Source organism: Danio rerio, chromosome 12, assembly GCF_052040795.2.
Source record: "Danio rerio strain M-AB ecotype USA chromosome 12, GRCz13ab, whole genome shotgun sequence".
Taxonomy (NCBI): Eukaryota; Metazoa; Chordata; class Actinopteri; order Cypriniformes; family Danionidae; genus Danio; species Danio rerio.
In genome coordinates, this window is record NC_141032.1 from 27,113,204 (window position 1) to 27,139,965 (window position 26,762).

The 26,762-nt window shown below is 34.2% G+C and overlaps 2 protein-coding genes across 6 annotated transcripts in view; both read right to left on the reverse strand.

The window, feature by feature from the left end:
* Positions 1-2,069: 2,069 nt before the first annotated feature.
* On the reverse strand, positions 2,070-4,992 carry LOC108191718 (uncharacterized). Of its 3 annotated transcripts, none has more exons than XM_087276362.1 (5): positions 4,586-4,992; positions 3,786-4,408; positions 3,174-3,302; positions 2,917-3,008; positions 2,070-2,772 (listed from the first exon to the last, which is right to left on the reverse strand). In XM_087276362.1, exons 2-5 carry the CDS (start codon positions 3,949-3,951, stop codon positions 2,125-2,127), a joined length of 1,035 nt encoding a protein of 344 aa, XP_087132488.1. In that variant the 5' UTR covers positions 3,952-4,408; positions 4,586-4,992; the 3' UTR covers positions 2,070-2,124. The 3 variants fall into 3 exon arrangements, with proteins under 3 accessions (XP_087132488.1, XP_087132487.1, XP_087132489.1); XM_087276361.1 differs by having other exon boundaries at positions 2,917-3,011; XM_087276363.1 differs by having other exon boundaries at positions 3,786-4,836.
* A 4,640-nt stretch (positions 4,993-9,632) lies between these two features.
* foxn2b (forkhead box N2b) overlaps positions 9,633-26,762 on the reverse strand; it is a 39,125-nt gene continuing 21,995 nt past the window's right edge. The window contains 5 exon segments of one of the 3 annotated variants that reach the window (NM_001017555.2): positions 9,637-11,765; positions 13,934-14,002; positions 14,329-14,384; positions 15,935-16,059; positions 24,190-24,767. In NM_001017555.2, the coding sequence (NP_001017555.2) occupies positions 11,413-11,765; positions 13,934-14,002; positions 14,329-14,384; positions 15,935-16,059; positions 24,190-24,767 (1,181 nt within the window). In that variant the 3' untranslated portion in view covers positions 9,637-11,412. 3 annotated transcript variants of the gene reach the window in all.

Genomic DNA, 26,762 nt, shown 5'->3' on the forward strand with positions numbered 1-26,762 from the left:
AGGAATTCTTGGTTTTTAGCACTTAAAGTTTTGTAATCATGGAACATCATTTCTTGCACATGACCACAAAGAACAACATTGTTGGCATCCAAAGACTTGTAGGTCTTTAACTTCTCTCATTGGAGCTTCAATGAGATTGTATATTTCAGGCTGGATGCTTGGTCATTTCGTCTTTTCCAATACTAATTGGGAGAGTGCTATCGCAAATGAACCTGTCAGATGAACGCCGCTCACTTTAACACGTTAATTTTGCCGAATCACTGTGCTTATCACTGGGTGACGAGCTGTTATAATACTCTGAAAGCATTATGTAAATATATATATATATATATATATATATATATATATATATATATATATATATATATATATATATATATATATATATAACATGTAATCAATCTTATTTCTAAGACAACAACAAATTGTACCACATCGTATGTCAGTCCCTCGCAGTAAATGCTAGAGCTCCTGGATTTTTTCCGCCACCTCCCTGCGTGCGCATCCTGAATGTTTACAAACATGGTGATTCATCTATACTGCTCAGTAAGTGCCGTCTTTTGGATGAGATGTTAAACCAAGATCATAACTCTCTGTGGTTGTTGAAAAAAAAAACCAAGATGTCCTTTAAAAAAAAAAAGTGGGGGTTTAACCACGGCATCCTGGCCCACAGGCCTCTGTCTATCATGGCCTCCTAACCATCCCCATATCATAATTGGCTTCATCACTCTGTCTCCACTCCACCAATCAGCTGGTGTGTGGTGTGCAGTCTGGCGCAATACGGCTGCCCTCGCGTCATATAAATGTAAGCAATTATTATTATTATTACTTTTAGCTGCAGAAGGCGAATCAGTGAGACTCTGTCTTTTTGAGTCCATTATTTGGTCAATCAGGGGATCAAATTAACTAAGGCAACATGATCATTTTCCTAATTGTCTACTGCTAATTTTTTTTTTTTAATATTATAATATATATTTGATAATAATAAATGTGCATTATCTACACAGGAAACAGATTTACTGAATAAATTTTGGCATGCACACCAAAAAAAGTGATTAGATTTTGCTTCACCAGAGCATGTGACCACAAAAAAATGACACAATGGGACGGCATGGACAAACCAGCGCACTGACCACCACATTGTAAAACATCTGAAATGTTGGTTTGGTCATTCTAAAATCCCTCAGCCAAAGTCTGTCATGAAAGTGGTTTGGTGTTTGGTATTTACATATCTTATATCCTGCACTTACTGCTATTGCACTCCTGGTCATAGACCTATAACTGCATTGTGTTATCTTGTACCTGTACATGTGTAATGACAAAGTTGAGTCTAATTTTAAGAATTATTACTTCTCAGAAGTGTAATTTGCGCCCTCAAAGAGTGGTCTTACCTCCAAAACCCACCTAGCATTCAATGCATTTCGTCTTCATCTTCTGAGGCACAAATCATTTAATATAACAATTAATCAAAATTCTGCCATTTTAATTTCAGTTTAAAGTAAATGTGTTGTTTGAATATGTATTTAAATGTACGTTTTTATGTGATGCAAAGCTGAATTTTCTTTATTGTCACATGATCATTCATAAATGCTGTTAATGATTTACAGTAATTGTATTTACTGTAAAATTAAATGTCTTTTACTGTAGGACAGTTATGCAGTATGTTCCTGCATTTTAATTTCCTGTATTATTTTAAAGCATTGTGAAAATGACTGTAGATTTTACAATAAAGAAATACAATACTATAAATACACATATTGCAGATAAATATCAGTATTCTTGCTGATTTGCAGTAAATTACTGTTGAACTGCTGCCAGTGAGTTACTGTAGATTCTACAGGAAATTGTTAACAGTGTGCTCTTCATGTCCTCATTGATTAATTCACTTTTATTACTGTTTTGATCAAGTTAATGTGCCCTTAGTGTTTTCTTTTCTCAGTAGAACTTGTGTTGTGCTTGCCCTTTTGTGTACAACTATTTGTGCACATTAACTAGGCCAGAAGGATAGAGCAGTTCATGCACTCTTTTGACATGCAATTTTTTTGCATATTAATATTTTAGACCATAAATTAAGAGTTGTCCATCCAGTTTTTTTTATTTTTTTTTTTTAATTATTATTTTGATTCAAACTCTCCTCATTCTCCTTCTCTTGCTTCTCCTCCTCATCATCCGTCTGATTATCTTGCTGTTTCTTTTCTTTTGTCCCTTTCTCTTCTCTTTCTCCTTCTTTGTCTTTTCCCTCTCTTCCTCATTCTCCTCCTCCACCTCATCATTGTCTGTTATCATCTCCTCTTTTATCACCATCTCCTTAATCTCCTCCTCCTCTTCATTTTCTTTCATTCTGTCCTTGTTCATCTTCACCATCTCCTCATTCTTCTCCTCTTTCTCTTCCTTTTCTTTCATTCTGTCCTTGTTCATCTTCACCATCTCCTCATTCTTCTCCTCTTTCTCTTCCTTTTCTTTCATTCTGTCCTTGTTCATCTTCACCATCTCCTCATTCTTCTCCTCTTTCTCTTCATTTTCTTTCATTCTGTTCTTGTTCGTCTTCACCATCTCCTCATTCTTCTCCTCCTTTTCTTCGTTTTCTGTCAACCTCTCCTCTTTCATCTTCATCTCCTTCTCCTCTTTCATCCTATTCCTCCTCCTCCTCTTTCTCTTTTTGATCTTGTCCTCCTCTGTGTTCTTCGCATCATTCATTCTCATCTCCTCCTCCTCCTCCTCCTCTTTTTTGACGTACTCTACGTTGAGTGTCAAGTCATTTGTCTCGTCCACCTAATAAACAAAACCAAACTAAGTCAATTCACATGTTATGATATCATAAATTTCCTCTCAAAATCCTGAAACAGATTCTTGACATATTAGTGAAAGCATCAGGAGAACATGGATTAAAACAGTTGCTCATCTTTACATACTCACCTTTAGGTCGTCCATCACACAGCTCACTTCATGAACGATGTCCGGAGCAACCTCCAGACTCTGATCAGACTGGGATTGGCACAGAAAGTCATCTGCTAGAGAAATGACTGCAGTTAGTCAATTTTACACTCAAGGCGATGTTAAACTTTGGGTAAAGGGAAATTAATACAAATTATTTAAACATACAAATTATTATATATACAAATTATTTATAACATTATAAACTTATATAGCAACAAATAAATATGATGATTTACCATCAGAGCCTTCAGAGTCAGAGAGCTGCTCCTCAGCCTGACGAAAGCAGTACATCCCAAAGAGTTTTGTGGTAGCTTTGAAGAAATTTGCTACCTTACTCTTCTTAGTTTTCACTTCCTCCTCCTCACCTATTAAGAGAAATGAATGTAGATAACACATTTTAAAATTTAATTAAAATACAATTTGTAGAACATTCACATTACCAAAGTTTCACAACAAATTAAACTAAAAGAAAAACGCAAATGATTACCGTAGCTAAGCTTTTGTTACCACAAATTCAAAATCTGCTTACACAATTGGTCAATGCACCAAAAACTTTAAAATTATGTTCATATTACATATCTAAGCAAATTAATATGTTTGTAATATTCTATACACTTTTTACTTGTTCAAACTAATTAAAGTAAGCTGAAACAACACAATTCTTGAGATTTCATTGGGACAACTTAAAAATGTTTTGGGCCTGATTTCAGGAGCTTCAGCCTAAATTAAGGCCGGTTTAAGGTCTGTTAATTAGGAGTCTGCCTGCTGAAACTGGACGAAAACGGCACTCAATAATCAGTGAAACTCCTGAATACGAAGACTCATATCACTTTATAAATATGACTTACCATCACTGCCTCTTTCAGGCGCTTGCTTGAACTGCGTCTGTTTCTGGCTCCGGAAGATTTTGATTTTCCGGGCAGCCTTTAGGAAAGAGGGAAATTTAAAGCGCCGTTTTTGCTTTGGCTTCTCCATCACAGTCAACTCGTTGATACTGAATCCATCCGCCATCATTCAACAATGTGTTCACTTTAACAAAATCAGAGATCGTTTTTGCAAACCAACTGCAAACCAACAAAGTTAATTGCGTTTGTGCTGCAGGGTCACCGGTGACGTTTGAAGAGATTCTAAACGTTCTACGCGTCACGAGATTCTACATGTTCGAAAGGTTAATTCGCGTGTGTTTACTTTTGAATTAAATGGAGTAAGCATAAATGCAAATAACATAAAAACAATCTTAGCTCAATAATCTAAATGGTGATATACAAGTTGTTTTAAATAGAATTTTCAGGTTAAATGTATTCGAATTATATACAATTGAAGACAAATTCAATTACAAATACAATTTGAAGTCCTTAAAAATAATGTTTAATTCTTTTGCAAATAATTACCAACAGAGCAAGGACATTTATCACAGTATTTTCTATTTCTATTTTTTTTTCCTCCGGAAAAGTCGTAGGCTATTTATTTACTGAAAAAAAATATTCAAAGATGATTCCTTGGATTTAGTCAATTTTATTATGTTGGTTGTAAACAATGTAATTGTGTTGAATTTAAACAAACACATCAAGTTGAACATTATTCAATTTAATTTGATTGTTTAAATTCAACACAAATAAATTGTTTGCAACAGTTCTGCATGCAACACTTTTTTTCAGTGTTAATATTGACAGCGTTAAAATTTGGACTTTATTGAAGAAGAATGAAGTTTGAGTTTAGTGATTCCGTTTCATTTTTTTACAAAAACAATATTTGAACTTATCTGGTACTTTTTGGTACATAGCTTTATTTATTTATTTGTTTGTTAATGAATTTACAAACATCAACAAACACTGAACAATATAGGCTACATTTACTAGAGTATTTATTCGTCTTTGTTAACGTTAGTTAATGAAAATAAAGTTTCACTGTTAATTCATGTTAACTCATTAACTACCAATAACTATTTAATTCTAATAATGCTTTAATAATAATAATAATAATAATAATAATTAAACCGACCAGATCTGGCCATTGTCATGCAGGCAAACATTTGCTCTTTGCACACTGAAGCATAGGCCCTACATTAATTTACAGCATCAAAGCCAACACTGAAACTATTTAAACAAAAAATAGACCTTCACAGTTCAAAAATTAACACACCCAGGTTAACACTGGGGGAAACAATTTAATAAGATGTAATAAACAGGAAAAATCCAAAGAAACATAAAAATAAAATATAAAATATATTTTTGTAGTTTGTCATTTCTTTTTGCAATATCTCATTTGACCATTTACCAATTGCCATTTCTAAAGCTGTTCAGTGAACAACTTTAATCTGTTTAAAACTATTTTGTTAAAATGAAACGTATGTATGGAGGACGAAACCTGCAAAAAACAATAAATAAATAAGTAAATAAATACGCAAATAAATCAATTAACTATTAAATAATTTCCACAATTTTCTGCATAAATAAAATAAATAGGCAAATAAGTCAAGTAAACAAATACAAACATTTCTGCATAAATAAAACAATTAAACAAATGTGCAGATAGATATTTATTGTTTTATTTATGCAGAAATTTATGGATTTGTACAGACAAATCACCCGATTCTAGACAGCAGAAGGTTGGCCTGATGCTACAGACAGAATATATCACCTGAATGACCAGAAGAAACTTCAAAATTACTGCTCACAGATGGATCAATGCAAGCTGTTAGCTCTTCTCTAAAAAAAAATTTAACATGATAAATAATGAAAAAATAATAACACTCAGTAATACTTATAATATAGTAATACTTACGATCATGTGGAAAAATAAAAATATGCCCATTAAAAAGTTATTATTGGTTATCCTGAATTGAGTTAAGCAAATTATTAAGAAAATTCCATGTTTAAAATGATAAAATTGACTCAAAAATTACCACAAAAGAATGATTGATCAATTATCATTACTGTAAATGTGAAAAGAAGCAAGTAAACATTAACAAAAATAATCTATTACAGAAAGAAACTTATACTGATTTAAACGGCACAAAAGTGTGTAAATTATGACATAATTAATTATGCATGTGTGAATTATCCATTTATTTCACAGATTGAATTTTATTGTACTTTTTTTTTTGCATTTTAATATGAAAATATGTTTTTTTAAATGAAAATAATCTTCAAAAAAAAAAGTTTAAATCTTCCAGTAGGTGGTAGTAATGTACTGTAATGAGTGAGACGACTGGTTCAAACAACTGAATCATTCAACAAAGAAGTAAAGCGCTGTCTGGACTGTTTAAAACGAGTCATTCAGAAAGTAGACACACACACAAGATCTTTTGCGGCTTTTAAGGTAATGTTTTACACAATTCTCAGCACTTATTTCATTTTTAAAAACAAAAGTAAATTTAATACTAATTTACAACATGTGCATTCTTAAATCTCTGAACGGCCACGAGCAGAAGATCTTAGTTCAGAGTTTTCATTTAAGATTTATCATTGACCTTGATATTATTTATTATTATTATATTACAACTATTAGTCAGGAAATAAAAAAGAGACTTGTCGTGTTTATATCTCTCCAATGTGACAGTGGAGACACTATATCAACACACAGTTCTGTTCAAACTGCTTACAAAAGCTGATTTCGCATCATAGGTGTCCTTTAAAATAGTCTGTAAACATGCGGATGGATACTATAATATAAACACTGCTTTTAATATTAGCAGAAATCTTTCAAATAAAACATGCTTTTACAATAAATCGTAATTATTTAAACAGCGCTAAGGTTAATTGTTACAAAAAGTGCATTTCAAAACAGTCTGTGGCTGTTACTGTCCACTAGATGGTGGTATAATCAAACAAAAGTCTGAAGCACATCTTGAATATCAACACTGCATACTTGATTTCTATTACTACTGAATAGTACACATCAAGTATTCTATCTGCATTCTCCAAACTGAGCTTGAGCGTGAATGACTGCATCTGACAAAGCGAGGTGCTTGACATGATAGCTTAGTTAAAAAAAAAAAGATGGATAATCTTGAAATTATATCATCATTGTTAAAAGTGGCAACTCAAAGATGAACTTTCTGTCATTTACTCATCACATTTATTAACAAGGTCATTCACTTGATTCAGACCTTTTTATATGCTGAAGAATGTTGGAAACCATGTAACCATTGATTTCTGAAGTATTTGATTTTCTTTTTATCAATGTCAATAGTTTTTAACATTCTTCAATATATCTCCTTTTGTGTTCAACAGAAAAACTCACACTGCTCTGGAACAAGTCAAGAGTGATTAAATATGGCAGGATAGTATTTTTTGGTGGGTGAACATAAACAATTGCATTAACTCCACTTTTTTTAAAGGATAGTTCGCCCAAACATTTACTCACCGTTTACTCTCCCTCTAGAGTTTCCAAACCTTTATAAGCTTCTTGTTTTCTGTTGAGTACACAAGCATATAATTTAAAGAAAACTAAAAACAGGTAACAATTGACATCCATTGTAGGAATATCAAAAAAACATGAAAGTCAATGGTTACCAGTTCCCAGCATTCTTCAAAATCTTCTTTTGAGCTTAACAGGAACAAAAAGAAGCTTATAACGGTTTGGAAAAATCTTGACGGAAAATAGTGCGTAAATGATAGGGTGAACTATCCCTTTAAGAAAGCGGTCTTAACGGAATTGTTCATTTTGTCCCCCCCAAAAAAACATACTGGCATATTTAATTACTCTTGACTTGTTCTAGACCAGTTTAAGTTTTTCTGTTGAACATAAAAAGGGATATTTTGAAGACTGTTGAAAACCGGTAACTATAGACATCCATAGAGGGAAAATCAAACATGATGGAAGTCAATAGTTCCTGGTTTCCAACATTCTTCAGCATATAAAAAGATCTAAATCAAGTCAAGTTAAAGTAAATGTGAGTATATAATGACAGAATGTTTATCTTTGGGTAAACTATGCCAAAATGAATCAAAGTAGCATAGAAAAGGTGAAGTGTTAGTAAATGACTTTTCAGAGTGTTCAATTTTGAATGAACTATCAGTTGAACTGTTTGATCGGTCTAACAAATGTTGTTACGTAATATAGCTTAATTTCAAATACTATAATAATTATTTATTAAAAGTGGCAAGTTTTTAATTTCATACATCTTCCATGCAATTGTATATGCCAACAGCCAACGCACAGTTGAAGTCAGAATTATTAAACCCTCTGAATTATTTGCTCCATTTATTTTTTTCCACAATTTCTGTTTAACGGAGAGATTTTTTTCAATACATTTCTAAACATGATAATTTTAATAACTCATCTATAATAACTAATTTATTTTATCCTTGCCATGATGACAGTACATACTATTTTACCAGATATTTTCAAGACAAATCTATACAGCTTTAAGTGACACTTAAAGGCTTAACTATGTTAATTAGGTTAACTAGGCAAGTTAGGGTAATTAGGCAAGTTATTGTATAAAGATGGTTTGTTCTGTAGACTGTGGAAAAATATATATAGCTAAAAGTGGCTAATGACATTGACCTTAAAATGGTTAAAAAAAACATTAACTGTTTTTATTCTAGCTGAAATAAAAATAAGACTTTCTCCAGAAGAAAAAAATATATATTTTCAGACATACCGTGAAAATGTTCTTGCTCTGTTAAGCATCATTTGGGAAATAAAAAAATAATAATAAATAAATTAAAAAAAAATCAAGGGGGGCTAATAATTATAATAAAACTAATTGATGTATTTACATATTACTTCAACTACCATTTACATTCTACGTTACTGCAGTGTGCTTATAACTAGGCCCACCCGGAAACTGAGCGCGCAGAATTCCGCAGATGTTCCGCAGATTTTTAGCCTATCATCAATTGTGTTTCTTTACTTGAGTAAATGTGTGTAAATCTATATTTATTCAGCTTTTTAAAATTAATTTCAGTAATGTTATTGACTGTGAAAATGTTCATCTGATTTATGTACAATGCAGTGTGTACAATATTTTTTTCTGTCTTTTACTAGATATATGACAAACTTGCTTTATTTACCAAATGAAGTGAATCTAATTGGATTTGAATTTTTAACAATAAATAAAAGATAAAAATATATTATTTTTTATTTTATATATTAAGGTTTTAAGTATGACACTCCCAAAATAACTTTTCAATAATTAATAATAATTTTTACTAATATTCTCCGCAGAAATAGCCAAACATGTCCGCATATTCCGTCTGGCCCTACTTATAGCACACATTAGTGTCAGAGCTAGTGTTCTTTAATGGGACTGGGCCTTTAAATAACAACCTGTAGACTCATATGATGTTTTATTTTGCATCCTAATGATGTTGCATTCAGCAGTCAGAGGCTAAACCATAATAAACTGAAATAATGATGAAAGTTTAGCAGTAAAACACAAGTGAATGCAAAAATGTCAAAAAAGAAATAACTTTTACTATAGACCATTTTGAAGGATGTAAACAGAGCCAAAAAGAGCCACATATTGATAAATAATGTTATGATAGCTGTTTTAACATTAGGTTATGATTGAATCGCCTCTTGTTTGATGACAAGCAGGAAATGTCATTGGTCCATGAACATCACCACATTGAAATGGTCTATAATTAACCAATGACATGTTTTGTGAAGAGGAACTGTCTATTAGGCTTTCTTGTCTTTTTGTAACTAATTATCTGAGGAGTCAGTGAACAACAAACACTAAATCAGTAAAAGAAAAAAAACTCTTTTATTCTTTAATACCATATATAATGCAACAGTTGCATATCTTTGGCAAAAATAAACTTTATAAACCTTTTATTAACAGAGGTTAGCTTACAAAATCAAAAATCAGGTTCAGCCTGCCGCCTTCATAGCAGACGAACATGACAAAACTGATGGGGAAGTGGCAACTCAGTTAGTGGACCATATCTCAATAATAATAATAATAATATAATAATAATAATAATAATAATAATAATAATAGGCAGCGGTTTTCAAAATTGGCCTCAAATTCTAAAACTACTGCTCGGCTCCCCTCCCTGCGTTAATACTTGCATTCTGTATTAGCACTATGTACAGCCGGGAGGAGAAGGATTGGCAGCGATGATTAAAGTGACAGCGAAAGAGCTTCACGAGGATAGGCAGTTTTTTAAATAATCAACTCATTCAGGAAGTTCAGGTTTTGCCAGTGTAATGGGGCAAGTGGCAGTTATAGTTCACAATTTCACATGCGTGGGTATATAAAATCCTAATGTAGTCTCAAACAAACACTTAAAAACCCAATCAGGAACAAACCGAAGGTCACACACAGCCAGGCAAAGTTTTGTGAGCAGCAGCTTTGGCGAAAAAAAAAAAAAAAAAAAAAAAATCAAACATCTTAGGAGCACACTTTACGTCCGTTTGGCTCTCCCATTGATTATTTCTCCCAAAGTCAGCACCATCTGTGAGCCGCAGTGATGGGAGAACGTCTCTCTCCTGTTTGCAGGCGCGTTTATAGTGCAATTCACATTGTTTCTGGTTTCCTCACGACTCTGGAGGCCTCAAAAGCAGCAGTGGGAAAGTGGCGTTTCATGGAGCTCCCCCTGCTGGACAATTCCTCACGTTTTCTACCAAAACAAAAGCCTGCTTTGGGTGGAGATGACTTTTTGAGTTGATTTGAATCTTATAGAGGAGCTAAAGAGGTTCTTGTTTTGTCATTGGCTGCTCCAAAAGCAAGCAGTACACATATGAATCAAGTCCAAAACCTGATTATTGAGATCGCTGGCGTCTGGGAAACACTGAGGTGGAGGTGCATGCAAGCTGATTCTTTCGAGCTGTCCTCCAGTCATAATGATCAGGATCGGGGGGCGGGGACACACAAATGATCCAATCAGGATGCACGAGAAGAGTCATGTGACTTTGACATCATAACTGCGGCAGCGAAAGGCTCCCAGGGGCATGCCGTCACAACACATGAGATATAAACCAGCAGTACAAAAATAAAAGAACTACAGGTATTTAGGTGGACTAATTATTGCATTTCTTCTTTGTATCATGTTTATAGTATGATCCAAAAATCAATGGCACTTTCAAATTGATGTTTTCTTAAGCTTTTTTTGTTTCCTTCTATGGTGAAGAAGCGTGGGAGCTTGTACAATCCATGCATTCGTTTTTTTTCTTCATATAAATAAGTTTTGTGTTGATTTAGAGGTGGAAGCATGCAAATCTTTTTTTCTTTAACCAGTGTCTTTTTTTGTAATGATTAACATCTTCAAATCCTCTTCGTATGAACTCAAAATGACGTGGGCTGTTTGTTTTCTGTACATAAAACATGTCAGTATGGCTTTTCTCTCCTGTGTTTGTATTGCCATGTTTTGATGAGTGGACCGGGGATGTAATCCCGGTTAAAAAGACGAAAAGAAAACACCCCAAAAACTAGAAATGAAAAGGAAGAAACACCAAACCAGAGGAGAGAGCGAGATAGAGAGGTTGGGCAGGCCACAGGATGAAGTTACAGAATTGGGTTCATTTCCTACTGAGTTTCCTGCTCTTGCGTCTTGAGGCGACTAAACTGGTGCGAATACCGGCTAGGTGTAATAGCGATCCAGCCGCCTCCTTGAGCTCCTCATCCACATCGGGACGTGAATCTCTTCGGCTGCGTTTCCCTAAAAGCTGACCCTGCAGTGGATTGTGTGGCCATCGTCTCTCCTGATCGTGGTGCAAACCTAGGCTGAAGTTGAGCGGCTGTGAAAGAGGCATCTGGCGAGGGCAGGGAGGGGCAGGGGTGCTGCTGTAGTTGTGATCCTGCTTTGGATCCCGACTCACCACCACCAAGTCCCTTCTGGAGAGATCGATGGGTCCTTCTTGTTCTTCTGGGTCTGAAAAAATTGGAGTAGTAAATGATGAGGAGAGATGATTTTATACAGAACTGCGTGAACTAATAAATATAAAACCAAATTTACTAAAACTTGAAAATGTGCAGGAAATACAAAAATAAGAAACAAAAAGTAATAAAAAGTTATAATATATCATAATATAATATAATATAATATAATAACCCAAAAACTAAAAATATACTAATTTTTGTTACATATTTTACATTGATATCCATTTATTTTACTTTATTTGAAGGTACAATTCTCACTACTAACATACCATTAACCGTCCAACACTAAAATCTGGACTTTACTAGAACTTTTAAATTAAGCTGCTTTGACACAATCTACAATGTAAAAGGGCTATATAAATAAACATGAATAGAACTGAATTGAATAAGACTTTTAGTCGAATAAACTCCTAATTTGTTGCTTTCCCTGCTATTTTACCTTTACATTTTTCATGGAACCTAGCTGCATTTAAGGTAGTACAAAATATGAACACATTAAGACAAATTAAAAAGATTTTGTTTTTGTTTTTTAAACGGAGGGTTGGTTCTTTATTTTGATATATAATATGTCATTTATTCCAAGCCGAAAGTATTCCGAAGGCTGTCAAATTACATGACAATCATCAAAAAATGCTGGCAGTGGCTGACAAAAAAAAATAATAATGATAAAAAAAACACTGGCAGAAAAACAGCTAAGGGTTATTAATATAGTAGTTAGGTGTAGGTATGGGGTATGATTGGGAATGTAGTAGGGCTGCTTGATTCTGGCAAAAATTTTAATCACTATTTTTTTTTGCTTGAATTAAAGATCACGATTTTCTCATGATTCTGTAGATGTAAAATAAAGGTTAATATCAATAGGTTATTATTATTATGCTCAAACATATGGTAAAACAACAATAATATTATGCCTATGTGCAGGTCTACTGTTGGTTAAAATACAAATTTTTATTTATAGACTTTGAATGGTGGACTTGAATAAACCTAAATCTTGACCTGGTTGTTAAATCACAGAAAAGTGATGTCATCAGAATACAACTATTCATAATTCTAAAGCCAAATTATTATGTGTGAGACATATGCTTGCAATCTGTCAGACAACATTATTAGACCATTTTTCACTGGTAAAATCAGACATTTGTCATTATCAGGTTCCCTCTTGCATTTTATTCAATATTATATAGGCTAGTGTACACTGAAAAAAATGATGTCTGCAAATTTGTTGCCAACAATTTAGGTGTTGAATTTAAACAAACAATTTCAATTTAACTTTTTTTAAAAATTGTAAATGCAAGGAATCATTATTGAAATTTATTATTATTGACATTTATTTTCATGTGCAACACTTTGTGTTCTCTATGAAAGAAAAATCATATCAAATGCGTGTCGTAATCATAACTGTAAAATGCGTTATGATCATTTAAAGGATGTGCGGGTGCGGCTCCTGTCATGGCTGTCGTCTCTTTGAGGAAAAAACATGCATGCAAATCATACTTCTTGCGTGGTTCTCAAACGTTAGAACAGAAATGACATTAATTACATTAGGACAGAAATTACATTTTTGGGAAAAATGTATTCCTTATAAATACAGTATGTGACTCGTTCAACATTATTTGCCCATGTTGCTGAATAACGTATATAAAACAATGTAAGTACTTGTGCATATATAAAGTGCTTGTAAACTTCATAAGCACAAATAAATTGTTAAAATCTTAATAAGCAGGTAATAAGCTACTATTCATTATTAAACTGTTAAAATGTTGCTGTGGTTATATTAACTGAAATATATTTATTGCAATGGAAATTAAAGTATAACAATTTCAGGATAATTTAAATACATCTCATTTCTAATTTAATTTGAATATTTCATCAGCCATTTTATTATACTTTTTTCTCTTCAAATACTTTATCTGAACATAATTTATTGACTGATAAAACCAAAACAGAACAGTTGAGTTTCAGTGGCAAAGCTAAACAATCAGTCATTCCTCCAGTCTTCACTGTCACACATGTTCCCTCACACACATGATTGCTGAGATTATGCAAACAGGTAAATAGATGCATGTCCTGATGAAAATAAACCTGATGTAAAACAAAAAAGAGACAAACAAAAAGTGAGGAGAAAAAAGATGTATATGATGGTGTATGGTGGTCTCTTACATGAGTCAATGTTCTGCTCAGAGGCAGACTTTAACAGCATCATGGCAGTGGCAGCATCAAAATCACATTCTGCAAAGAGAAAGAAATGTGTGATGCACACAAGTATTGACTGTGTGGTGTGTGTGTGTGTGTGTGTGTTTAAATGAATGAGTCACTTCCACCCAGGAGCAAAACAGTCTCTCGCTCTAATTTCAAAGTACCAGTGCCTTGGTTACCAAACACAGGAAAGAGATGTGCAGTTTCGACTGTACCAAATAGAGGGTGAGTGGAACACAAAGAGCTGAGATGAGTGATAGACCTCAATGTATAATGACATGTCTGAAAATGGTGTGTGTGACAGATGTGACTAGATCATGGACTTTCTGTACAGACCTGTAATGAAGAAGTCTACTAACCTTTTAGGGCACAGCCCTGCTCCGAAGTGAAGAGGTGATGAGGAGGAGATGAGGCACTACACGGCAGAGAGAAAAAGTCAAAAATATTACAACACTTCAAGTCCTATGTAATAAAACAGACCATTACAATTATAGAAAGAATGACAGACATAACATTAGATGTACAGAAATATAAAAGGAATGACAGAAAAACAGATGAATTAGACCAATCAAAATAAAGGTTTGAATATCAAGACTAATTAAACCCTCAATACTCAGAATCTTTAGATAAAACTTTGAAACCACGGAGCGATCGAATAATAAAACAATAGAAAGAACAACACAGAAGAATAGAAATGACAGACAGAAAGATAGAATAAGAGAAAAACAGAATGATAGTTGGATTGATAAACAGCAATATAATGACAGAACAATAGAAAAAAAGAAATATTAGAATGATGGGATTAACAAAAGAGAGATGTATGGAGAAAAATAAAATAAAGAACTACAAAATGGAACACAATGACAGAATGATGGATAGAATGATTGGAACCATAATTATTGTGAAAAGGGCTATACAAATAAACTTGAATTGAAATTAAGATAATAATAAAATGATCAACTACTAAAACAATAGAAATATAAATTAATGGAACGGTAGAAAGAATGACAGAACAGCAGAAAAATAGAACAGACAGAATGTTAAATAGAACATTAGAATGATGAATAGAATGGAATAACTGATGGAAAGAATGGTAGAACAGATAGATTGAACAGACGGATAGAGACATAGAATGGATGGATGGAAGGCATGGATAGATTGATAGTATAAATGATTAAATGGATGGATGGAACAGTAGAACAGACAATAGAATGATAGTAGGATGGATATAGCGATAGAAGGGACTGACAAAATGCATGGGTTAAATGATAGTACAAATGATGAAACGGATGGTTAGAATAGTAGAACGGAGGGATAGAATGATACTAGGGCTGGAAAGAGCGATAGAATGGATGGAAAGAGCAATAGAATGCAATGGATAAAGCAATAGAATTGATGGATAGAACACATGAATGGAACAGTAGTATAAATTATTAAAAAAAACAGTAGAACAGATGGATAGAAAAATATGTGAATAATATATAAGATATACGATAGAACAAATGAACAGACAGACAGATGACTGACTGACTGACTGACTGTTGGATGGATGGATGGATGGATGGATGGATGGATGGATGGATGGAACAATAGAACAAACGGACAGACAGACAAATAGATGGATAAATGGATAGATAGAACAGTAGAATGGATGGTTGGAACGATAGAACGAATGAACAGACAGACAGACGGATGGACAAAAACTTTAGAAATTTAGTACTATAGAACTACAGAAAAGAACAATAAAAAGTTAGAACAATAGATAGAATTATTGATAGAATAATAGATAGACAAACAGACAAGGATAAAATAAAGAACAATAGAATGACAGACAACAATAAAATAATTGACAATGATAAAACAATAGAAATATATAACAGCACATTGACTGATAGAAGGAACGACAGAGTAAGAGACATAAGCCTAGATGAACTGTATGTTGTACACCGAGGCCAGTGTTGATACCTAGGAGGGGAGGCAGGCGGGGTGCAGAAGGCATGAGCATTGGGGAAGTGCTGCTTCTTCAGGGCCTGCATCAGCATGGGCCGAAACTCAGGATGAACGCACCACAGAGAGCCTTTCCCATTGGTCTAGAAAGAACAGAGAGGGGAGGAGTCAAGCATGTATTATCAGCATGATGGTGTGAGAGCAAGACTCAGGTTAAAAGACAACAGGACCATCTGTCCTTCTGATCTGACACCGTGCATTCAAAATCACATCACACAAAATGATCCTAATGAAATATGAAACAATAGCGAGCACAAGGAGAGTGTGTGTGTGTAATGTTGGCTCCTCCTGTGTTTGCATTAGCATGTGTGAATAAAGGACTCGTCGTCAGTCTTTGTGTGAGGTGTGGTCCTGCAGGGGGAACATGACCTTGACTCACTTCACTAGCCGTGTTCATAAACAGGAAAGAGGAAACATCGCCATGGCAACAGACACCAGGCTGAGACATATGAAACCCACAGATTCACACACAATGTCACACGCTGATGAAACATACAGTCCGCACCGCTCCATTATGGCTTGCCCTCACACACACACACACACACACACACACACACACACACACGTGTGTGTGTGTGTGTGTGTGTGTGTGTGTGTGTCTTCTGGAAGTACCTAGCAAAGTCCACCAAAGAAGGTCGAGTGTTTTTACACTTGGCTCCATAGCTGTCCTAATTTAGATCTACACTGCCAGTCCAAAGGTTTGAGATCAGGATTTTCACTTGTTACAAAGTAGTGCAAACAAGGTTATATTTATTTCATTTTAAAAACACATGGTTTCTGCAGGTTACACCCATGTTAAATATAAGAATTTAAGACATTTTAACACCTTTATGAATGAAATTTTAGACTTCTACTAAAGATGCTCTGATCAGGATTTTTGCAGCCGATACCAAGTACCAATTCCTTGTCATGGTGATTGGCCGATAGCAAGTACCAATTCTGATGCTTCAAGCTTTCTATAACTTTTCCATTGCATAAATGATTTTCCCGTTTAAGTATGATACTTAACAGGAGATCTCTCCTTGTCTAAGAGAATTAATGAAGGATGTTGCATGTAACGACTTAAAGAGCCTCTAGTATGGGTTTTTGAAAATTACCCTCCATGTAGGGTGTAACACAGCTCTAAGTGAAGTGAAATATCCAGTAAAGGCTTAAATCTGAAAATACACTATGTTAAAAACTACAGATTAATCTATAAAAGAGTTGAATCATAGTAGTTTGAATGAATAGTTGCAGTATCGAGTCTTTAGCCTTTTGCTGCTGTGTGGATTTAAAACTGAACTTGTGCCACTGTTTTTACTTATGGTTGAGAATGGAGCAATATGCTGGTGTTAAACTGCATTGCTTTAATGCATTACTGCACTGGGCTCAAACATACACTTTGCACTCTGACTACCTCAAAATTGTTGAAAAGCCGTAGTGGGCATTTCTCTCTGTCTCCTGCTGAACGCAGTCGACCAATCACAACAGACAAATCAGCGCAGATTAGCATCGCTCTAAGGAGGGGTTTGGGAACAAATGTATCGCTGAACGAATCATTTGAGAGTCGTTGGGATAATAAGGTAAAAATAAATGCATATTTTAAGACAATAAATGTGTTTTTTGACCGTGCATGCATATCAGATTGTTGTTGGAGACCCCAAAGCCAAAATATTAGCCTTTTTAATACATAATAGGGACTCTTTAAACATGTCTCATTTAACCATTTAGGTATGGACATGTCAGATTAAATGTGTCCATGTATATATATATATATTGAAATATATATATATATATATATATATATATATATATATATATATATATATATATATATATATAAAATGGCCTATATACATGCAAGTACATTCCAATATTTTGTTTTACAAACAGGTCGGTTAAATAAAATATTTATATATTTATATATATATATATATATATATATATATATATATATATATATATATATATATATATATATATATACACATACACACTGTTTGAATTGTGAATGAATGGAGAATGATTGACAGGCGCAGCGGAGGGAAGCGCTGATCTGAACATGAGTTTAACCACTTGAATATTCATCTGTGCTTCACGTTAAACTACGAAACGGCTTTAAAACATTTTGGATATAGTAGGCCTACATGACAACTTTCTAGTGCCTTTTAGTAGAATACCTTTGTGGCTTTTGTTGGCTTATAAATTACAATGAATATAGCGCATGCGCAAGTTTGGATTTGGATCGATACCAGCTGAAAAAATATGCGGTATCGAACCAATATCCAATCCAGGTATCGGGATCGGTGCATCCCTTCCTAGTACACACTGTATATATAGAAGAGTCAAGCTTTAAACAAGAAAATTGTCTGAACTAATTTTTAAATTGAGCGAGATGCTAACGGTCTAATTTGATTCAATGATTTATGCTAAGCTAATCTAAAAGTGCTCCCGCCAGTTCTGGTGAATGGATTAAAAAATTTTTAAACCCTATTTGCAAGAAAGTGGCATGCTCTTTTAATTTACTGTAATAAATCGAATCATGCTTGCTTTCTGTAAAGCTGCTCAGAAATGATATGCATTGTAAAAGGGGCTATACAGATAAATTTGAATTGAATCCAGGGTTCCTGTAGAAGAAATGAAAACATCTGCCTCACTGGTTTTCAAAAAGCCCTAAACCAATATCCCTTTTGACAAGCCTGTTAGCAGACTGCAGTCAGCGCTGCACTACTTTATACACTGACCCAGTTAGTGAAACGGCTGGCTATGCTGCAGTGTGCCGTCAACCGGTCTTGAAAAAGAGATTTTATGCTAATTTATTATAAGGCTCACTAGAATACTTGATTTTGATTGGCCAGTCACAGAATACTGAGGTCAAATGTTTATATTTGAGCGTTGTCCCTGGCAACCGTTTTCACTGTGCTAGTTTCAGGTCTCCTGTAGCATTATGCTGTCATGCATAATAAAAATTATTTCCACCTTCATTAATGTTTTAAGTCTATTTAATTTGGGAGATACTGTGCAGCGGAAAGTTTATTCTTGCAAAATATAGCTCTTTATGATAGGGCCAGCCAGCCAGGAATTATTAAATTATTAGTTGCATTTATCCATTATAGGTACAAGTGAATTTAGGCATCACACCATTATAAAGTACAGTGCAAATTCTGCTAAACAGAAATACATGTCCATGACAGTGATGCTTTTGCATTATTCATATATAATTAATGGTATTTATTATATTTTGGGGTCTGGTTATATGTTTAATTATAATTTTATTGATTTGATGTGAGTTTTTGCTCAGTATACTTATTCAGCTTTTAATTAATTTATTTTTTTAATTTACATTTTGTCTTTATTATTTATACATGTATGACATAATATTTTAATGTATTCAAATAAATTTTCTATTAACAAAAAATAAATAATTGAAAATAAATAAAATAAAATAAAAAATCACAAAAATATTGCTAATAGTGTGAAATCATGCTTAAAGTAAAAAACAACTGATGAAATTGCATCCACAGTGTCCAGACTTAATATTTTACAGGCGATATGTGATCTCCAGGACAAAGAAACAATTATACAACAGCTTAAATCTAATAAACTACTCCTAGAACACATTTGTTAACTGAAATAAAAATTAAAAACAAGAGTTTAAAAAAAATAGAAACAACTAAAACTGTATTGTGTACATACAAAACTAACTGAAACTAACTAAAATTACAGCAAAAACATCCTTTGTTTTCGTCTTTGTAAATGTAATAATACAGACTGTAAGCCTTTAAGAAGTAAATCTATTTACTTCACGCTGCCAGTCTGTAATCCTGATGCATATTGGCCAGGTCAAGCCAGTGCTCCTCCAGTCAGGCTTCGCCGTTGCTCCCGTGACAAAAACAACGACTGGACATGACAGCAGCACGGTGACAGCTTTAAATAAGACTTAAATTAATACTTTTTACACAATTGTGCCCAATAGTGGGTTTTATTTATATATTAGTGATCGTGATCGCAACAAGTCAAACTGAATCATTTGAAACAATTCACATCTCCATTAACGTTAAGCACTTATCCACAAACAACTTTTTAACATGTGTAAAACCCCCCTCTGACTTGAAATACATAATCAATATATACAGAGTTATTCAGTTATTAGAACAACACACAAGTGGTGAGCCGATAATTCTGCGCATGCGTGATGAAGCGAACCGAACAGAAACATGACAGACTGCTGTTTCTGAACTAAACTTGAACAACTGCAGCGCAGGTAAACCAAGGGCTAAAATTAGAGGTTCTAGTGAAACACAAGTTTACGTCATAACAGAAAGTGAATAATGCTTCAGTTGGGTTGCAAAACATAATTGTAAGAAACTTTTCAGATCATGCTGATGTTTTTACTGACTGCAATTATGATTGCTGATTATGTTTTTGATATGTTGAGTCCTAACCTGGGAAGATTGTCACTGAAGATCTGGTTCGTGTTAAAGATCTGAACTTCTCATCACTACTGTGTATCTAATCTCAGAAGCAGCCTTGCACACATATTTTACCTAAGGCTGCTATCTTGTGGGCTGTTGTATTTGAATTTGAGCATGGGTAGATGCTAACATTAGTGGTAGATGGTAACATTAGTGTTCTTATGTCAAATGTAGCCAATCTTTGGTTAAGTTTTTTTTTATTTATTTTTTTAGAATATTTATTATGCTGACTTTGAATTTCGCACAAAAAATATCCTAGTTTACACACAAAAAAACTAAAACTAATACTGAAACTAATAAAAACTAAACTAAGCAATTTCAAAATTTAAAAACTAATAAATCTCCCTCTAAAAACTAATTAAAACTAGCTGAATTTTAAAACTACGTCAAAACAAAAAACTAAAACTAATGAAAAATCCAAAACTATTATAAACTTGATTGAGTAATTGATTTTTTTTTTATTTCACTTTCTTCAGAAAATACAGTTGTGCTTAAAAGTTTACTTACCCCTGAAAGAATTAGCTAAAATGTGAATAATTTTAACAAAATAAGAGAGATCTTACAAACTGCTTGTTCTTATTTATTTAGTAATGTAACGTAATGTGTATTTATTTAGCACTGTCCTGAGTAATATTGTACATAAAAGATCAAATCTGCAGAAGATGTTGGAAAACTGAAGAATCTGCAGGAGATGGAGGATTTTTCTGAAGAGTAGCAATCAGTTTAACTATTCAGAACAAACAAGAGACTGGTGAACAACCATCACAAAGCAGAAAAAGCACTCGTCGATCATCAGGAAACCACACACTATTGAAAACCAAGGGGTGTGTAAACTTTTGCAGGGGGTTATTTTAATAATTTCAGCTAGATTTTTGTCTAGTAAACTATATGTAAACATATTATGTACAATATCTTAATCAGAACAGTACTAAATAAAAGCCACATGGATTTTGTATGACCTTTCTGATTTTATTAAAACTATTCACATTGAAACTAATTCTTCAAGGGGTATGTAAACTTTCGAGCACAACTGTATAACCACAAATGTTTCAGCTTAACCCCTTCCTCAGTGTGTGAACTGATGACACACTAAGGGATGAGTGGAGTTCAATGAGTTGGACCATTTTTTATAAGAAGTGCAGATCATGACAGAGTTATTCCAAAGTGTGTACCCACTTTTTGTTTGCATCATGATAAACAAAGAACTCCAAATTTAAATGTGAATATTCATAAAGTACTGTACAAAAGCTGTAGTTGTAACGATACTGGAGTTTAGTATTTAGTACATTTGATCGCTGTTCAGCACGTTCTTAAACACCACTGAATTGCCATTGTGTTCACATGCTCAACATAAAATACTGTGACTGGCTGTAAAGGTCATCATTTTATAGAACTCATCACTGTTTACTGAGTGTAAACTCAGATACAAGGACACTGGAGCTTTATAAGGCCCGATATATCAGTGGATTGCTTGTATGTCAGCTTATAGACAAACAAACCAGCTGATCAAGGTGACTGAAATGCACCAGTGTCCCTGTATTTGTGCTTACACTCATTAAACAGTGGTAAGAGCAGTTACCCGATGACCTTCACAGCCAATCACAGTCATTTTTGTTGAGCAAATGAACACAATCACAAATCAGTGCTGTTTAAAACGCTCTCCACATCGCTCAAATGTTAACAGCAAATGGACATATTTAAAATTTCGATTCAAACCAAAAATATTGTAGCTTAAGTATCGATTGGTACCGAATTCCGGTATCGCGCAACCCTATTTTGAAGGCTAAGAAATTGCACATTAGCAGTACATTTGACTAAGCTAAAAGTAGCAAGATTAGCTTAAGATGAAATATCCAATATTTACTCATGCAATAAATAATAAAAAAATATATAAAAAAATAAGGAGATAAATAAAAATAAACATCATAACAGTCTAATACGACTACTCTTTAAACAGTGCTCAGAATAGATGATTACACCCCGCACAAATGTCTCTTTTAAATTAATATTTTCTTTAAGATGCTTTATAATATTGTGTATTTGTGCAAATACATTGTATTAGTCAGCACTAAATCTAAATCTGGAGCTAATCTAACAAAATAACTTCTAATAGCAGTTCAAAAATTTTAAGCCCAAATTTATGTTAGAGAAAAATATTTTTAAAAAAAAGGAAAATAAAACAAGGGGAAAAAAAATAAATCAAGAAGCAAAAAATATGTATATAATTGTTTTAAGTTTGTAATTTTGTGCAGTATTTCACATGAATTTACATGTATTATCTTTCTATTTTCAAAGATGTTTGGTAACTAAAATACTACTTTAATAAATATATGTTTAATAAATCGGTTTTGTTCAAATGCACCAAAATATATTACCCATATTCAGAGAAATGGATAAAACTATACATTTTCAAAAGGGGGTGTACTCAATTATGCTGAGCACTGTATGCTTTCAATTAACGTACTTGTTTTTTTGTTAATGACTGGCTGACTTTTCTCTTTTATAAGTTGGGCAGCAACATGTTACTTGTATTACAGTACAATACTTGCATTTAATAACACTACTGTAAAAAATTTTAAAGTAGATATCAGTAATAATATTACACATAGTATTCATAAATTAGCTTGTTACATTACGTCTGTTGCCTTAACCCCAACTAACTTGAAAACCAACAGTCCAACTAGGGTTGGGGTGATAGACATTGCAATCGTCCATCGCCGATGTCCATCACGACGCTGAGCCTGCAGCGCGATCCTCCATGCCGCCCCTATCTCAGCAGCAACCCACTCACGAAAAATACACACTTAGGCCCTGTTTACACTAATAGGTCTTGGTGTTAAGTTGGCATTTTAGAACAAAAACAATTACGGATTACGTACTGCTGAAAAAGCACATTATGTGACCACACACAGACAGACACACACACACACACTCTGTCATGTACACGTCTGAGCTCCTTGCAGTCAGCGGGTGCTTTTGAGCACAAAACTCCAGAGAGCAGTGCACATCGGACAGTTCATCAAGGATGTAACACTGCATCGCGTCGCACTACAGCTGTTAAACGTGATATTTAATTAATCTTGTCTCTATCTAACGGCTCTTCTGTCTTTTGAATCTACCAGGTAATGTGTCACAGCGTCAGTACACTGCTTCAATCTTTCGCTTTCACGCATGTACCTAGTAATTTTAGCGAACACTTAGATTCTGTTGGTTGGTTCCTGTTGGTTGTGCACCTTTTTTACCAAGTTTGTCAACGCCAATATAACGACACAGATCAATCTGCCTATTCATGCCAAAGTCCCGTGGAAAAAGTGATTGACAGGTGGTAATTTGTAAGTAACTTATCTTTATTTATTTATGATTTGGTTAAGGGTAAAACAAAGACCATGCGGGTCAGGTCGTTGAAACTGCATGCTACAAATAATAAATTCATTATGATTTAACTATTCATAAATAGTCAATTCACTGCCACCTACGACGATGATGCCATCATTCATCGCGATGTTTCACATTAGACGTCGTACAATGCCAAATTGGTCGACATCGCCAAAAACGGCAAAATCAAATGGGGGTTTTAATCACATAATGAGACCAATTATTTCTTTATCAGCATTTTAGAATAAGCTAATCACTACACCTGATCAAATAACAACATCACTCGCTTTTGAATGAATATTAAGTAATCGGTTGTTTTTGTTTTTTTTGTATCACATGGCCAACATTAACCATTACACACACAGCATATGAAAAGGCTCTTACCTTTCCTATGCTTCTCTCTACTTTGCGGAAGCACTTGTTAAGAGACAGGTTGTGGCGCACTGAGTTCTTCCAGCCAGTAGGGGCACTGGAGAAATATGGAAAATGCTTGAGGATCCAGCCGTAGATGTCCTTCACTGGGAGAGATTTGCTAGGTGAATGCTCGATGGCCATGTATATCAATAAAGAGAAAGAGAAGGGAGGCTTGGACTTGTAAGGATCTCTTTCGCTTCCTGTCGAAACAGAGGAGGCGGATGAATTGGTGTTGCTATGTGGCGACCCGATGCCACCCTCAATGTCAAACAGTGGGCTGTTGATGGGTTGTGCCTCGGGCCCTCCAAGAGAGAAGTTCTGTAGCAAGTTCTCATGAAGCCAGTTCAGGTTTGTGAGCTCGTCGTCTTCAGACTCGCCTGCCACAACACTGACAGATCGACCAATTTGATCTAGACTGGTGGCCATTGGACTGGAAGCACTCTCTGCTTCAGGGAGAGTCCCAGCTCCACACGCTCCCTGTGCTCCAGGAGATTCGGCTTTCTTATCTGGAGACATGCCGATTATCGGACCCATCAAACCAGGAGGGTCTGCGGAAGAAAAGAAGATTGGTGAAAACAGGTTTTTATAGTGATCAATGGTGAATAAATGGTGCTGTGAGAGTTTACAAATAAAAAAGGTAAATGCAATTAAAGCCTTGGTCAGATCACACAATTCTGGCACGATTAACTTGATGTAATGTGTCGTAGGGACTCGTGAATGACAAATGGGCGTTATGACACAAGATTCAATAGTTTCTTCTCGTGTATTGTGGCATAGTTAACGTCAACCAATATCATGTCTGTGACACCTCATGACACCATCGCAGAAAGTTTAGCATGTTGAATTTTTTCCCCGATCTTCACAACGAGTTCCATCACATGGGTGACACTGGACAAAAGGAGCACATAATTTCTCAGTTATATCTGTGGGTGCTACCATTAATTCATCGGTCATGTAATCAAAGTTCATTAAAAATGAATCAATCAAGCTCAATTCTTGCTTAAGCAAACTTTAACTACTTTCTCTAAAATAATTAAGTGTTTTAATTCATTTTATTTGACAGACTGGCACAAATATGCAGACATCTTCATTCTCAGAACAAGTTTCTGAGTTCTCTCAGCCTTCCAACCAAGTTCCTTTTTTCGAGTTAATCAGGAAAGTTCAGTTCGGCGAATACATACTTTACTAACTAAACTAATTAAATTGAAACTGACTCGCTCAATGGATGATTTTGTCATTAAAAATGAAAAAAGTTAAATATAATTTTTCCTAAAACTGTGAATTTTCATTTTATTTAGGCTAGATTTTATTTTATTTAATAAACCAGTTTGTGCTTTGATGCTGAAGCATATAGCGTAATGGTTTTGAAGCAGTACATTTAGATTTAAAATAAAATATACATTTGATCTTATCAATGCCATAATAAATGCCCTTAAATAATATAGCCTAGTTGTCAGCAAGCATCAGTGTTTATTGAGGTTGACATAAGATTTTTTTAAAAATTAACTTAATAAGATATTTTGTTATAGCAACAATTTTAAACATTATTACGCTTAGGCAATGTATTTATTTCTATATATAAACATATATAATATATTTATATAAAAATATATATATTTTTATATTTTTTATTTCATTTCACAACTGCTGATTTGTTATATCAGTCCTTAAATGCTATAGTTGATATTCCAGTTATTTAAAAGTGATCAAATACAGTTCTAATCACTAATACTAATCAAATATTAGCAGTCAATGGCCTAATGCATCTGTAAAAATATCAATTAAATGAATTACATCATATGTGCAAATTAAACGACAACAAAGTATTATAAAGTCCAAAGCATGCTGCCACTTGCATGTTAAGATTATCTGCGAGAATCAGAAACTAATGGGGGCTTGTAGTGGAAATACAACTAAAATAAACAGAACCGTTCAACAAATTCAAGATAAGAGCGGAGATGTATAGTAACGAAGTAGAACTACTTCACTACTGTACTTAAGTACAAAAAGGCAGTATCTGTACTTTACTGGAGTATTGTTTTTTTCTCGTACTTCCACTTTTACTTAAGAACATATTTTCCATGAGTTTAATACTTTTACTCCGATAGATTTTTTTATGTGCTGCATCGTGATCGATATCATTTCAGTAATAGATCATAACCGGTTATTACCTGATGACGTCATTTATCTCCTATGCGCGATGTCGCAATACTATGGCGGAGGACGGAGGCGCGAGGGTGAGGCGGCACAGCACACAAGCCGCTATTTCACTATTAGGGAGAAATGTTGTAAAACTTCGCCTCTGCCTCTCTCTTTCTCACTTTGGACATTTGACCCGCTGGCCTGTTTGTAAGGTAACTTGTCCTCTCTTCTTGGCTGTTAAAGCTGTGGATCCATCCAGACACGAGCGTGTCTGATGTGCAAGTTTTCTCCACTGTGTCTATTACCTGTGATAACCGCGTATTCTTCCCGCCATGGCTGTACAGCGCTTCATTTCTAAAGCCCTTTCTGTTGAGCAGGTGAAAAGTAACCAATCATAAGAC